The sequence below is a fragment of the Pongo abelii genome, chromosome 10, assembly GCF_028885655.2.
Source record: "Pongo abelii isolate AG06213 chromosome 10, NHGRI_mPonAbe1-v2.0_pri, whole genome shotgun sequence".
Classification (NCBI taxonomy): Eukaryota; Metazoa; Chordata; class Mammalia; order Primates; family Hominidae; genus Pongo; species Pongo abelii.
Window position 1 is genome coordinate 120,039,409 of NC_071995.2, and position 16,130 is coordinate 120,055,538.

At 46.5% G+C, this 16,130-nt stretch overlaps 1 protein-coding gene across 1 annotated transcript in view; it reads left to right on the forward strand.

The window, feature by feature from the left end:
* The window catches only part of P2RX7 (purinergic receptor P2X 7), a 55,971-nt gene that overhangs the window by 22,183 nt on the left and 17,658 nt on the right, over positions 1-16,130 (forward strand). The window contains exons 2-8 of the mRNA XM_024257337.3: positions 289-457; positions 1,575-1,643; positions 6,447-6,519; positions 7,981-8,077; positions 10,878-10,958; positions 11,573-11,702; positions 13,002-13,138. Coding sequence (XP_024113105.1) covers positions 289-457; positions 1,575-1,643; positions 6,447-6,519; positions 7,981-8,077; positions 10,878-10,958; positions 11,573-11,702; positions 13,002-13,138 — 756 coding nt within the window. The remainder of the gene's footprint in view (positions 1-288; positions 458-1,574; positions 1,644-6,446; positions 6,520-7,980; positions 8,078-10,877; positions 10,959-11,572; positions 11,703-13,001; positions 13,139-16,130) is intronic.

Here is a 16,130-nt window from a genome sequence, read left to right on the forward strand (position 1 = left end):
GGAATATTAAAGAATAGGATTGGGGGCAGTAGCTTTCCTGTAGCAAGTGCTCACCATGTGCCAGATACTGGGCAAAGGAGTCTGCAGACATCCCTCATTTCATCCTCACAATCCATGAGGCAGGTATGACTATTCTTCCCATTGTCCAGAGAGGGAAAACAAGTCACATGGAAGCAAGTCACGCAGCAGAGCTAGGATTGGAACAGAAGTGCCTGCATCCTCCAACGCCTGCATCCCAACCCGCTGTGCTATGCCTCCCGTTGATGCTTTCCCATGTCTTCCATTTAGCTTTGCTCTGGTGAGTGACAAGCTGTACCAGCGGAAAGAGCCTGTCATCAGTTCTGTGCACACCAAGGTGAAGGGGATAGCAGAGGTGAAAGAGGAGATCGTGGAGAACGGAGTGAAGAAGTTGGTGCACAGTGTCTTTGACACCGCAGACTACACCTTCCCTTTGCAGGTAAGCACCTCGTAGCATCTCCCAGGCTCGTTGCTGGTCACCATCGCCAGGGCCTTGCTCCTTTCCCCTAGGATCTGGAGCCTCACTCCAGAAAAAACGCTGGTCCTATTTTAAAAGCTCTGTGAACATCCCAACTGAGAAAACCTAAAAACTGCAAAACTGGGTGAGATCCAGGAGATGATTCTTTGCTTTATCAAGTCCTACAGGGTTTCTCAAAATAGCCTCATGTCCTGGTGCATTGAAAACAGGATTTGATTCACTCATGCTTGATTTATACACAGCTTTTTAGAGGCACAGCCACCAAGCCAGCAAGGTCTGCCTAGATTCAGGACAGAGAACTTTCTACCAAAGAGTACCAGCCCTTTTAGATTGTGTAGCATTTCATCAACAAAAATGACTCCAGGAGACCATTCTTGGGTACATTTTTCCACAAAGAAAGGATGTAAATGACAAAAAGAAGAAAGGCATCGGTCACTGAGAGAAGGCGTGTGACTTCTAAATTTGCAAGCAGGGAAAATGAAAGCAGAATTGCCAAAAAGGAGAAATTAAAGTAGGGTTGAGGAGGCCAAAAAACAGATAAGGGGGCAGGAGGAACAAAGGGGCATGTTTGCGGCCTGGGGAGCTAAAATGCTTTGCAAAAACCCATAAAGCCCAAGCTGCTATCTGTTTGTTTCTAACAGTGGGTCATTAAAATCCTGTGATTGCTCAGGTGGTGGGATGCCCTAGTGCCCTTTCATTAAAGTCTGGGAAAATCTGAACAGTATTCCGATGAAGCCTGCTCCCCTACCCTCGCCTCCCCAGGTCTCTTGAGTTTCAATTTAGTGAGATTTTACTGTGTAAAAAAAAAAAAAAAAGAAAAACAGGAAAAGGCTGTTTTGAGACTGCATTGATAAATGACTCCTCAACCCATTCAAATGCTCCTTCACCCTCCCTCAGCTCAGCAGGGCTGCTCGTCCAGCTTTGATATTAACCCCTCGGCATATTCCAAGTTGCCCACAGATCCTGATTTCTAGAAGCTTAGAAAAGTGGAGAGGTTCGCCCAGCAAGCTGGATTATTATAATTAAGTAGTTCTCTTTTCAAAGGCCTTGCATTTTCTTAGCCTCTCCTTCTCCACAGGGGAACTCTTTCTTCGTGATGACAAACTTTCTCAAAACAGAAGGCCAAGAGCAGCGGTTGTGTCCTGAGGTAAGGAGGGGACCTGGAGTGGTGGGTCAGGTCGTAAGAGTTCCTGGGGGAGGTGCAAGTTGGAAGAAGCAGAAATGAGGACCCTGGGGTGTATTTGAGCCCACAAATATTTACTGAGCACCTGCCTCTTTTGTGGGGTAGGGCTGGGCTGAGTGGAGGAAGAGAGAACATGTGGCAATGTCCCTCCATGGCCACCAGATCTTTGTCTGCCTGCCTCGGTCTCTGGTTCTAGCACTAGGGACCCGTGCAGACAGCAACCCTGCTCTTTCTATCTCTGGCTCTCTTCGCAGCTTATGACAATGGTGATTCTTGGCATTTGCACAACATTTCACATTTGATTTGAGGCTCACAATGACTTTAGGAGAAAAATGGCATTTTACAAACCAGAACACAGATTCAGAGAGGTTGTGACTTCCCCAGGGTCACACAGCTTGCTGCAGGCAGAGCCAGGGTTAGGACCTGAGTGTCCTCACTGACAGCTTCTCCTACCACGGTTCACAGTGAACTGTCTGCAGGGCTGGTCTTGGAAAACCCTAGCACACAGCTCTCTTGCTCATTCATCCACTTCTTAGAGTCTCAGCCTCTCCATCACGTGCATGTGCCCCCATGACTCCCTGCCACCACCCCAGACAATCTTTCCAACTTGGCTTTGCCCTCTCCAAAGAGCCGCCTCTTTCTGGAAGAGCTTCTTCCCTATCAAATCATATTTGCTTTATTCTGGGCTAGGCACAGTGGCTCACACCTATAATCTCAGCACTTTGGGAGGCCAAGGCAGGAGGATCACTGGAGCCCAGGAGTTCAAGACCAGCCTGGGCAACATAGTGAGACCTTGTCTCTAAAAACAAAACAAAACAAAACAAAAACTGTATTTGTCCTATTCTTTACCTCACCATCCTGCTCTCTGCTCTTAAACCAGCTTTTCTTCTAAGTTTATCTATACCAGCGTGTTACTGCTAGGCATTACCTATAACTCCCAACCTCCCAGGCTTCCCTCTCAGGTAACGTAACTGTGCTGTACCAGGGACCATTTCCAACACTGACGGTTGCAGCAGCGCTAGTGATACCCAGCCAGATCCTCCACTGATGAGCAGGACCAGCCCTGCCGGTGGGGTTTTGCTCACGGGACCACTCTGGCAATAAGGTCTAGCTTCCTGAGTGTCCAGGACCTCTGGGCAAAAGTGCTGTCTTTGAGTACAGTCTTTGCCATCATTTGTACCCAAACTCAGAACCAAGATAACATTCCCTTGGTGTCTATCTTGATAACACTCCCTCTAAAAGGAGAGCTTTCTACATTTGTTTTGTCCTCATCACCCCTTAACTGTCCCTGCTGCTCAGATGAAACCTCTGACAGCCAGGCCAGGCAAGCGCTCCCTTCTGTCTCCCTCCCCAGCAGTGTTCCGTCTCCAATCCAGTTTGGGGGCCTGTTTCCCTTTTGTCCCATCCTTTGGTCATCTCTACACCACACTCTACCTCCATGTACACATAAAGACACTTTTGGACTTATTGAGACTTGGAAGAAAAAGAGTTAGGATAGCCCAGAGATTAAGAGCCTGGGCTCAGAAGCTAGACTGCTAAAGGTTCAAAACTTAAATTCTTAGCTCTGTGACCTCAGGCAGGTGACTCTTCACCTCTCTGTGCCAAGTTGTGTGCATCTGTAAAATGGGGCTGAGAATAAAACCTAGCTGTTCGGATCATTGAAACAAATGAGTGAATACCTGTGACATGCTTAAAACAAGGCATGGTACATTATAAGCACTCAATGAATGTCAGTTGTTATGATTCAATGACATGTTATTCCTCAAATAGGATGTCACTCAGAGTGGCTGGAACCCAACAGGCTCCATGGAGGCACTACCAGCCCAGAGAGCACATGTGACTCTTTGGGATTTTAACTTATGCTCCAGGCTGGTTTGGGCTGGTCTAATTGGGCATTTGCCTCCTCTCTGCCCATCAACACCCCTCTATCTCGGGTTGTCTCGGTAAATATGACCAAGTTCCAGTTACACACCAACATGAATAGATATTTGCTCCAGTTATCTGTGGCTGCAAAACAAACTACCCTGATCATGGCGGGCTTAACACAAGCGTTTTATTAACTCTCACAGTTCAGTGGTTGACTGAGTTCAGCTGGATGGTTCTTCTGCTGGTCTCACTAGGGATCTCTCAAGGAGCTGCAGTCTGATGGCAGCTGGGTTTGGCATCCCTTGGAGCCTCAACTGGCACCCAGGGATAGCTAGACATCTCTTCCTCTCTGGGAACCCCTAAGAGTTACCCTCTCTTCAAGGTCTGTCAGCATTGTCTCTCCAGCAGGGTAGTCAAACTTTCTAATAGTGGCTCAGGTTCCTCAAAACAAAACAAAAAAATAGAAGCTTCCAGGCCTTCTTAAGGCTTAGGCCTGGAACTGGCAACAGCATTCCTTCTGCTGCTTCTATTGGTTTTGCAGTCACAGCACAGGCTCAGCTTCAGAAAGTAGGGGAAACACTCCACCTCTCAATGGAGAAAGTGACGAAGAATTTGTGGCCATCTTTAATCCATGCAACAATCACAAAAGAGAAGATTAAAACAAAACTAATGCTGTTTTTTTTTAAATTTTAGAATTCCTTTTGGAGAGCAAAATAAAACTGATTTCTCTTCTTTCCTGAGATTCATATCCAGTTGATAATGAAAATGTAACTTTCCATGAGCCACAGTGAATGATCACACATTCATTCCTTCCGTGACTATCAAGACCTACTATTTGCCAGGGACTTGGGCTACAAAGAGATGACCTTGGCTACGTATTCAAAGGGTTCATAATCTAATTTGGGGAGCCACAAGGGGTGGAGACCAACGGCATGCCACATGACAAGGCAGCCTGGGAAATAAAGAGATCATGAGAGAGTTTGAAAACTACAAGAAACATTCATTAAGCATGTACTATGTGCTAAACCCTTTCTTTTCATAACTCATTTAATCTTCACAACAACCATGCAAGACAATTTGTTGGCTTGGCATGATGGCTTACGCCTATAATCCCAGAACTTTGGGAGGTCAAAGTGGGCAGATCATGAGGTCAGGAGTTCAAGACCAGCCTGGCCAAGATGGTGAAACACCGTCTCTACTAAAAATACAAAAATTAGCCAGGCGTGGTGGTGCATGCCTGTAATCCCAGCTACTCAGGAGGCTGAGGCAGGAGAATTGCCTGAACCCAGGAGGTGGAGGTTACAGTGAGCCAAGATCACACCATTGCACTCTAGCCTGGTCGACGGAGCAAGACTCTGTCTCCAAAAAAGAAAAAAAAAAAGACAAATTTGTTCACCCTGCTTTTACAGATGATGAAACTGAGGCTCAGAGAAGTGAGTGAGCTGGCCAAGGTCTCTCAGCTAGAAAATGGTGCAGCTACTGCTGAACCAGATATACCTGGGTCCAAGACCTAGGTCCTTGACCTGAATCACTGTAGAAGCCACAAATTGCACAGATGACAAGGGGCAGAGGCTATTTTCACACCTATGTCACGTTCTGGCTTCCCCAAGACTGGCCATGAAGCCTGCTCCCTAGAAAACAGGAAGAGAAATATGCATAAATCAGGGCAGCTCATTTCTCTTTTCCGTGTTCTGTCCTTCAGCCCTGAGACCCAGCTGGTCTCGTTTTCTTGGGCCAGGCGAGTGTCCCGGCCAATGTCTCTCAGTTCCATGTGTCCTGCTGAGTCCCCGCACCTGTTTGCCCTGCTCAGTCCTTTCAGCCACAAGGCCACTTGGACCAAGCCGCCTGTCCTCCATTCCAGCCAACATCCCTGAAAGTGATCCCTAGCTGCCCAGACCTCTGCTTTTCCCATTTTTATTTATTTGTATTGGGATATAATTCACATACCGTAAACCCCACCATTTTAAAGTGTACATACGATTCAGTGGTTTTTAGTATATTCACAGAGTTGTGCAACCATCACCACCGTCTAATTCCAGAATATTTTCTTCTTTCTTTTTCTTTCTTTCCTTTCTTTCTTTCTTTCTTTCTTTCTTTCTCTTTCTTTCTCTTTCTTTCTCCCTCACTCCCTTCCTTCCTTCCTTCCTTTCTTTCTTTCTTTTTTTAGGTGGAGTTTTGCTCTTGTCACCCAGGCTGGAGTGCAGTGACACAATCTCAGCTCACTGCAACCTCCGCCTCCTGGGTTCAAGCGATTCTCCTGCCTCAGCCTCCCTAGTAGCTGGGATTACAGGCACGCACCACCATGTCTGATAATTTTTGTATTTTTAGTAGAGACGGAGTTTCACCATGTTGAGCAGGCTGGTCTCAGACTCCTGACCTCAGGTGATCTGCCCGCCTTGGCCTCCCAAAGTGCTGGGATTACAGGCGTGATGAGCCACGGTGCCCAGCCTCCAGAACATTTTCATCACCTACAAAGGAAACCCAAAATCTGATAGCAGTCACTCCCCATTCTCCCCTTCCCCTGTGTCTGGCCACAGTCTGCTTTCTGTCTCTATAGATGCCTGTTCTGGACATTTCCTATAAATAGAATCGTACATGGTGTGGCCTTTTGTGTCTGTCTTCTTTCACTCAGCATCATGTTCTCGAGGTCCATCCATGTTGTAGCTTGTGTCAACGCTTCATCCTTCTTATGGCTAAATAAGATTCTGTGTATGAATGTACCACATTTTATTTGTCCATTCATCCGTCAGTGGCCACTTGCGTGGTTTCCACTTTTTTGGCGATTCTGAGTAGTGCTGCTATAAGCCTTCGTGTGCACATCCTGGTGGATATCGAATCGCTTCTCCACGTCTTAGTAACACACGTCACTTACTCCCCACTCTCTCATCCTTCTATCTGCAGTATCCCACCCGCAGGACGCTCTGTTCCTCTGACCGAGGTTGTAAAAAGGGATGGATGGACCCGCAGAGCAAAGGTACCTTCTGTTTCTTTTCCCGAGACCCTAGGGGTGGATGGTCTGGCATCTTGGTGACATTTGTGATGCCCAGTTCAGGTCTTCAGCCTCTGCTCTCAGCTGCCCTCTTCCACCATCACCAAGCCATAGGCGAGTCTGCCCATGCTTCGGCTCTGTCCCCAGCAGACCAGCTGCTGACTGTAAACATGACTCCAGTTTTCCAGTGAGAGAAGAAGCTCCTAAAAACCTAGCAGGTTCAGGATTCTAATTGGTAGAAAATTCACATGGCCTATAGCATCATCTGAGTATTCTAAACTTTCCCCCTGAATTTCCTCAAAGGTTGAGGACCATAAACTTATACCCCCAGGGAACCTGGCAGCAATACCCATATTAACCAGCAGAATTGTTTTTTGTTTTTTATTTTATTTTATTTTTTAAACATTTTTTGTACTGTTTTATTTTATTTTCATTTGATTTTATTTATGTCTAAGAGCAGTGCTATTGAGATACCTGCAGAATTTCTTTATCTCACGTTTTAACTTAAAAAGGCACAGGGCACCGAGTGCAGAGGCTCATGCCTGTAATCCCAGCACTTTGGGAGGGTGAGGCAGATGGATGCTTGAGGTCAGGGGTTCGACACCAGCCTGGAAAACATGGTGAAACCCTGTCTCTACTAAAAATACCAAAACTAGCCAGACATGGTGGTGCATGCTTGTAATCCCAGCTACTTGGGAGGCTGAGACATGAGAATCACTTGAACCTGGAAGGCAGAGGTTGCAGTGAGCCAAGATCGTGCCACTGCACTCCAGCATGGGTGACAGAGCAAGACCCCATCAAAAAAACCAAACAAACAAAAAAAAAGGCATAGGGCAATTTTTAAAATACTGCAAATAGTAAAAAAAAAAAAAAATCAGTGGTTATAATGCAAACACACACAAAAAGGCATATGCCCATTACTGCATTCTACTCCATACTGTATGTGTATTTGAGTTGGTATAAAAGTTTTTTTAACATTGCTCACTATTTAATTAATTCTCCCTTGGAAACTGATTAATCATCCTGACACTCCAGGAAGGTGTGCCATGCTGATTTCATGGCTTTGCACATCCTGGACAGGCTGTGTACCCCTTGGGGGACTTGTGCCCCTTTGAGAAGCCATGTTCTAGTCCATTTATACTAAGTGAGAGCATACACCTGTTTCGCTCCCCTCATGGGCACCTTTTCTTGTAAAGAAACAAAAGAGCCAGCAGAATCCACAGTCTTTCTGTGTTCTCTCTGATCTTTATTATGTTTTGCTTGTTTGCCTTGCCTTGTGTTCATTGTGGTTAGGATGGGCTTGATGGAAGCTGAAGCTGCGTGGGTTGGAAAGCCTGGTCAAAGCCTAGTCTCTCGCCTGGGTTGAGTTAATGATGTCCCTCCTGGAGAACATCCTCTCCGCAGTTCTTTCACATCTGTGGTTCTATGATGCTTTGACCCCTATAGGAATTCAGACCGGAAGGTGTGTAGTATATGAAGGGAAGCAGAAGACCTGTGAAGTCTCTGCCTGGTGCCCCATCGAGGCAGTGGAAGAGGCACCCCGGTGAGTCGCATGGGGAGACAGACACAGTGGCCCTCAGCGGCGACCAGATGAGGCCTTGCCGAGGCTGCTTGGGCCTTCCCCTCTCAGCACAGCCCTGCAAAGTCCTGGGTCCTACCGGCTTGGGGACCCCTGCACTCTGGATGCACTGCTTGGCACAAACTAGTGTCTCTGGGAGGGCCATGGTGGTTGGTAAACTATTATAACAATCCTGTACCAACTGGTAAATAGCTACTACCCTGAGCATCCTTGGGTGTCCCTGGCCCCCTTCCCTCCCCCAGATCTTCCAGGGTACCCCCAGACCCCCTCCTCTAGTGCCACAGCAGGATCCCTTCTGACTTGTCAGTGTCCATACTGAGTGATTAAGGATAGGAAGGAAGGAGGGAGATGGAAGGAAGGAGGGAGATGGAAGGGAAGGACGAAGCAAGGAAAGAGAAGGGGAAGGGGAGGAAATAGGAAAAGGGGTGAGGGTAAAAGAGGGGAGGGAAAGGAAGTTTTCTCAAATTAAATGCTTACAATGACATACAGATTTGGTGGTTCCTTGTATTGATGCTTCACTTCAATACACAAAGTCACAATGTTAAATCTCAGAAGCCACAAGGGCTGATGTATTTCAGCAGAGAATAATTAGAAAGACCTGGATTCAATTCCTAGCTCTAACACATTTTTGCTGTGTGTCCTTGGGCAAATGGCTTAACCTCTCTGAGTTTCAGTGTCCTCACCTGTAAAAGCTGAATAACAATTTCACCAACTTCATAGGGCTGTTGTAAGGATTAAATGAGATGATACTTGTACAGTTATTGTAAGGTAAGCCCCATGCCTGGCTTACACACACACACACACACACACACACAATCTGCCCCTAGAAGTGTGGTGGTTCTAGACCAGCACTATCAAATAGAACTTGATGCAGTGATGGAAATTTCTGTATCTGTGCTGTCCAATAGGGCAGCTATTAGGTACATGTGGCTATTGAGTACATGAAATGTGACTACCGAATTTTTGAAAGATAGATGACAGATGATAGATGATAGATAGATAGATAATAGATAGATAGATAGATAGATAGATAGATAGATAGATAGATAGATAGATAGATAGAGTCTTGCTATGTTGCCCAGGCTGGTTTTGAACTCCTGGGCTCAAGCGATCCTCCTGCCTTGGCCTCTCAAAGTGCTGGGATTACAGGTGTGAGCCATCGCTCCCAGCCTGAATTTTTAATTTAATTTGAATTTAAATAGCCACACATGTCTAGTGGCTACCATATTGGACAGCGCAGTTCTAGACCGACGTGATTCAGGATCATTCCCTCAGCATTGTGGGGCAAAGAGAAAACTGCCCCAAGCTGGCCTATAGAAGGCTCAGGCGAAGGTTTTCCAACGCCGAGATGGGGGGTGCACTCAGCAGCATCACCCCTCATGGTTCTCAATCGCTAATAGCTCCACTCAGGTTCATTTCTAGGTCAGGGGCATTTCTTTGTCACAGAAGGAATCACCCAGCTGTGGGAGATACAGCAGCCTCCACTCAAGTAGTCCTTGTTCAAGACAAGTGGCCCTTGACTGACTATAGTTTCAGTTCCAGCTCTGCCATCAACTCACTCATTAAATAAACTGCATCTCCAGTGTGCCTGCCTCTGGGCTGGATTTTGACGTGACCTGGGCAAGCAACTCCCTGAACTTCAGTTTCTCATGTATTATATGAATTAGCTAAAATGGTTCGTTTAATCATTCATTCAACACATCCATCACCATGTAGTAGGTGTTAGATATTTATTTCATACATAACTACGTAACTACGCATAAGAGACTTTGCTAAGTTTTAGGTAAAATACAAGTCCCAATTACGGAGCAAGTCTCAACCTCTGTACATACCTGAATGTGTAATTACATCAGGTGAGAGGTGCCACAGTAAATGCCACTGGGTCTTGTATTAGTCCGTTCTCACACAAAGAACTACCTAGCCAGGTGCAGTGGCTCACGCCTGTAATCCCAGCACTTTGGGAGGCTGAGGCAGGCAGATCACTTGAGGTCAGGAGTTCGATACCAGCCTGGCAAACATGGTGAAACCCCATCTCTACCAAAAATTACATAAATTAGCCAGGTGTGGTGGCACACGCCTGTAATCCCGGCTACTCGGGAGGCTGAGGCAGGAGAGTCGCTTGAACCCGGGAGGTGGAGGTTGCAGTGACCCGAGATCACGCCACTGCACTCCAGCCTGGGTAGCAGAGTGAGACTCCATCTCAGAAAAAAAAAAAAAAGAACTACCTGAGACCGAATACTTTATGAAAAAAAGAGGTTTAATTGACTCACAGCTCCACAGGCTTAACAGGAAGCCTCAGGAGACTTACAATCATGGCAGAAGGCGAAGGGGAAGCAAACACATCTTACCATGATGGAGCAGGAGGTGGGTTGTGGGGGATGTGCCGCACACTTTTAAATGATCAGATCTCATGAGAACTCACTCACTATCACGAGAACAGCAAGGGGGAAGTCCGCCCCCATGATTCAGTCACCTCCCACCAGGCCCCTCCCCTGGCACATGGGGATTACAATTCAAGATGAGATTTGGGTGGGGACACAGAGCCAAACCATACCAGATCTCAAGAAGGGAGAAATTCTTGGAGGAGCTGGAGGGGCTTTGTGGAGAGTTTCAGAATGCTTTGCCCACTAGGTTTGCTGTATCCATTTCTCTTCATGCATCCCAAAGACCAAGCCAAGAAACCAGAAGCCTCTGGTCCCACTGGCCCATGGGCTCCCTAAGTCACCACAGTCACTAATGGCAATTCTGCCTGTCTCTCTCCCAGGCCTGCTCTCTTGAACAGTGCCGAAAACTTCACCGTGCTCATCAAGAACAATATCGACTTCCCCGGCCACAACTACACCACGTAAGTGCCCAGGCTGCCTGGCTGTCTTAGTTATCTACTGCTGCGTAATAAATTATCCCAAACCTCAGAAGCCTGAAACAACAAACGCCTATTGTCTCCCATGGTTTCTCTGGGTCAGGAATCTGGGAATGACTTTGCTGTGTGGTTCTGGCTCAAGGTCTGTCAGGTTGTAGCCAAGCTGTCAACCAGGCCTGCAGTCATTTCTAGGCTTGACTGGGGCTGGAGAACCCTTTTCCAAGCTCTCACACAGTTGCTGATGGGAGGGCTCGGTTCCTCACCACGTGAACCTCGCCCTAGGACCACTTGAGTATCCTTGATATATGGTGGCTGGCTTCTCCCAGAGCAAGTGACCCAAGAGAGACAGAGCAAGCAACCAAGAGTATAACCAAGATGGAAGCCACAGTCTTTGGGAGTGAGACCCCAACACTTCTGCCATATGCCATTGGTCACACAGATCAACCCTGGTCCAATGTAAGAGGCCACTGCCCAGGGGTCCCAGGAGGCAGGGATCATTTGGGGCTTTCATGGAACCTCTCCACCACACTGGCTCACTCCTGGGAAAGAGACAGATCTGTTTTCAATCGAGATGTTTGTTTGCTTTTAATTATGCACAGGAGAAACATCTTGCCAGGTTTAAACATCACTTGTACCTTCCACAAGACTCAGAATCCACAGTGTCCCATTTTCCGACTAGGAGACATCTTCCGAGAAACAGGCGATAATTTTTCAGATGTGGCAATTCAGGTTGGTGGTGCTTTGTACACTGGGATGTGGGGCTGTGTGTCTGGGGATGGAGGATGTCAAACAGCCAAGAGGCCGGGCCACTGGGTCTTCATAATGTGGCTCACATTTACTGAGCATTTAGTAAATCCACCTACTGCGCTAAGGACTTTACCTACGCTACCTTGTCAAATCCCAAAACAATCTAATAAGTGAGAGCTACTTGGTGTATTCCTTTCCTGTGGCTGCCGTAACAAGTTACCAAAGCTTAGTGGCTTAAAACAACACATATTTGCTTATGTTGCCAGAGATCAGAAGTTGGAGATGATTTTCCCTGAGCCAGGGCCATGCTCCCTCCGGGGCTTTAGGGGAGAATCCAGTTCCTCAGCTTTTCCACCTTCTGGAGCTGCATTCCTTGCATTTCTTCAAAGCCAGCAGCATAACATCTTGCCTCAGTGGTCACTTTCACTCCCTATCCTGTGTCCAATCGCTCTTTGCCTCTGTCTTATAAAGAGAGAGAGCACTTACAAGAGGGGGCATTTAAGGACCAGCTGGATAATCCAGGATAATCTCCCATCTCAAGATCCTTCATTTAGGCTGGGCACGGTGGCTCATGCCTGTAATCCCAGCACTTTGGGAGGCTGAGGTGGGCGGATCACTTGAGGTCAGGAGTTCAACACCAGCCTGGCCAACATGGTGAAAGCCCATCTCTACTAAACACACACACACAAAAAAAAAAATAGCTGGGCGTGGTGGTGGGCTCCTGTAATCCCAGCTACTCGGGAGGCTGAGACAGGAGAATTGCTTGAACCTGGGAGGCAGAGGTTGCAGTGAGCCATGATTGCACCACTGCACTCCAGCCTTGGTGACAAGAGGGAAACTCCATCTCAAAAAAAAAAAAAAATCCTTCATGTAATCGCATCTGCAAAGAGCTTTCCCTAGGGGAGTACTAGGAGGTAAAGCAGAAAAGATATTTGATAGAGTTCCCTGAATTCCAGTCTAATAAGTTTGGACTTGATCTTTAATGGGGGCGTGGGGGGCATTAAAGGTGTTTAGGTACAGGAGTGGTCTGTTGAAAGTTGTATTTTAGGACAATGAGTTTAACGGTGATGTGTCCCAGATGGGGGTAGGGAGAGTGAGGAGAGGCGATGGTGGCTGCCACAAAAACACTTGTGCGAGTTAGATGGGGCTGTACATACGGTTCTTCAATTCAGCGTTTTTCCTCTAAAAACCTTAAGCAATCATGGCTATGCAGGGAGATGTCTGGCGGTTGCATAACTCACACCCAGCAGCCGTAGAGACTGTCTCTTGTTGATCCTTCAGGGCGGAATAATGGGCATTGAGATCTACTGGGACTGCAACCTAGACCGTTGGTTCCATCACTGCCGTCCCAAATACAGTTTCCGTCGCCTTGACGACAAGACCACCAACGTGTCCTTGTACCCTGGCTACAACTTCAGGTAACTCCAAGGCCCAGGTCAAACTCACCCAGTGGCTGAATCGCATTCCCAGGAACTGATGAGACTAATTTTGGTTTCCAAGGCAACAAGATGAATGAAAAAAGACTTTCTCTAAGAACTAGGCGATAACTGAATTTTTTCCATAATTTTTTAAAATTCTCAAAAGAGACACACACTCTTTATTTTTTACTTATTTATTTTTTTGAAATGGAGTCTCGCTCTGTCACCCAGGCTGGAGTGCAATGGCGCCATCTCAGTCACTGCAAACTTCCGCTTCCCAGGTTCAAGCGACTCTCCTGCCTCAGCCTCCCAAGTAGCTGAGATTACAGGCGGATGCACACTGTTTATAAAACAAAACTATTGGGAAACAGAAAAGCATAGGGGGGGATCAAAATCACCCATAATTCCTCTACCCTGAAATAATCAATAACAACCCTTGGGGGAATTTTCCTCATCTGTACCAATTATTTCATACAGCTCCTGTGAGACCATTGCATATATATCTCTCTCTCTCGTGGTATTCTGTGGGGTTTTTCATACCCCAGTCACTCAAAATTCTTTGTAACCATCACATTAATGATCATAACTTTCCATTTTGTAAGTGAACAAATAACAACTGCTACAATTCAGGGAGTGTTTTCTTTTCTTTTCCTTTTTTTTTTTTTTTTTAGATGGAATCACACTCTGTTTGCCCAGGCCGGAGTGCAGTGGCACAATCTCAGCTCACTCAACCTCTGCCTCCTAGGTCCAAGCGATCCTCCCACTTCCCAAGTTTCTGGGACCATAGGCATGTGCCACCACACGCAGCTAATTTTTGTATATTCAGTAGAGACGGGGTTTCACCATGTTGGCCAGTCTGTTCTCGAACTCTTGACCTCAAGTGATCTGCCCGCCTTGGCTTCCCAAAGTGCTAGGATTAGAGGCATGAGCCACTGCGCCCGGCCCAAGGAGGGTTTTCCATACACCAAGCACTCCCCGTCACCATCCCTAAATCTCCCAACAACCCTGGAAGGAAGATATTGTTTCTGGAAGATGATTTGCCCAAGACCCACAGCTGATAGTACATGCTGAATAATTCTAACTCACATCACTCTGACCCCACACTCACACTCCACCCCTTCCTTCCCATCTCATGATTTTCTCACCCACGCCTCCATGATTGACTATTTGAGTTGCTTCCAGTTTTTCTATTACAAGTAACCACAGTGTGCATCTTTGCACATAAACTTTTCTTTGAATTCCAGGTTACTTCCTTAGGATAAGTTTCTAGACTTATTGAATCAAAGGTTGTGCACATTTTATCATATGCTTTTTATTTTTAAAAATATCTATGGTTATAATGTTTTGGTTTTTTTTCTGAGACAGAGTCTCACTCTGTCACCCAGGTTGGAGTGGACTGGGTGCAATTATAGCTCACTGCAACCTCTGCCTCCCAGGCTCAAGTGATCCTCCCACCTCAGCCTCCTGAGTAGCTAGGACTACAGGTGCACGCCACCATGCCCAGCTAATTTTTAAAATCTTTTTGTAGAGACAGGGTCTCACTACATTGACCAGGCTGGTCTCAAACTCCTGGCTCAAGCAATTCACCTGCCTTGGCCTCCTAAAGCGTTGGGATTGCAGGTGTGAGCCACTGCGCCTGGCCTATAATTTTCATTTGTAGGATTTTTATTTGGTGCTTTTTCAAAGTCATCTATTATTGTTCCAGTGAGTCCCATTCTTACCTTAAGGATCCTAATCCTTCTGTCCATTCTACTGCATCATTCCTTTCATACCAACCTATTATCTGAAGTAACTTGGGTGGGAGTTCTCCTCGTGGGCTTTGAAATACTGTCTTCAGTAGAAAAGATCTTATGCAAAGTTCTGCATATGCTGTATATGATGGAGTATTCCTTATATATTACTCAAAGCAACCTCATAAACTGGCAGGCAGCCCCTTAAATGTGTTTCTGTTTCTGTTTTTTTGTTTTTTGGCCTGCATGATGTTTTAAAACTTGAGACAGGCCAGGTGCGGTGGCTCATGCCTATAATCCCAGCACTTTGGGAGGCCAAGGTGGGAGGATCACTTGAACCTGGGGGTTTGAGGCTAGCCTGGGCAACATAGGGAGACCCCATCTCTACAAATAATTTTTAAAACATCAGCCAGGTATGGGGGCATGCACCTCTGGTCCCAGCTACTCAGGAGGCTGAGGCAGGAGGATTACTTGAACCTGGGAAGTTGAGGCTGCAGTGAACCGTGGTTGTGCCACTGCACTCCAGCCTGGGTGACAAAGTGAGACCCTGTCTCAAAAATTAATAAACAAAAATAAAATTTGAGACATTCTATGTAAAACCTTGGACTTTCTGCTTTTTTGAAAAATTAAACTATTTGATAAAAAAAATTAAACTATTTGACAACCCAAGGTCCATATCTTACATGGTGGCCACTGGCTGGAGCTGAGTGTCAGTGGTCCTATTTAGAAAGGGGCTGGGCTTTCTGGTTCTTCACTGTCCCCGCCACTCCTTAGTGCTTATACCTGGCCCGCATCACTCATTTCTGTCATCTGCCTGGCCCCTGTAGGCATTTGAGTTTGAAACCCTTGACTTAAAGGCGGGCTGATGCTTTTTGCTTCCTCTGGGTCAATGGAATTTCATCCAAGGCAATGAAACCAGCTCCTAATTGTGATAACTTTTTGATCATCCCCTGCAGCTGTGCTGAATAGGCTTATGGCCATTAGTAAGAAGAGAGGACAGGATGAATGGTCCCTTGACTGCCCTTCCAGGGTGTTTTTCTAGCTGTCAGCAGAAGCATGCGGGGCAGTGTACCAATCAGGTGTCAGCAAATGTCCTTCCAGTGGCTGAGTTGAGCCCAAGAACATCTGCTCCTGGAGAGATCGGAGCCCTCTGAAGGCCTGAGCCAATTATGATGTTAATATTCTTTTAGAACAAAGTGGTAGAGCATTTGTTGTCTGGAATGAGCACCTGAAGAAATCTTTGGCCAAAAATAAATTGTTGA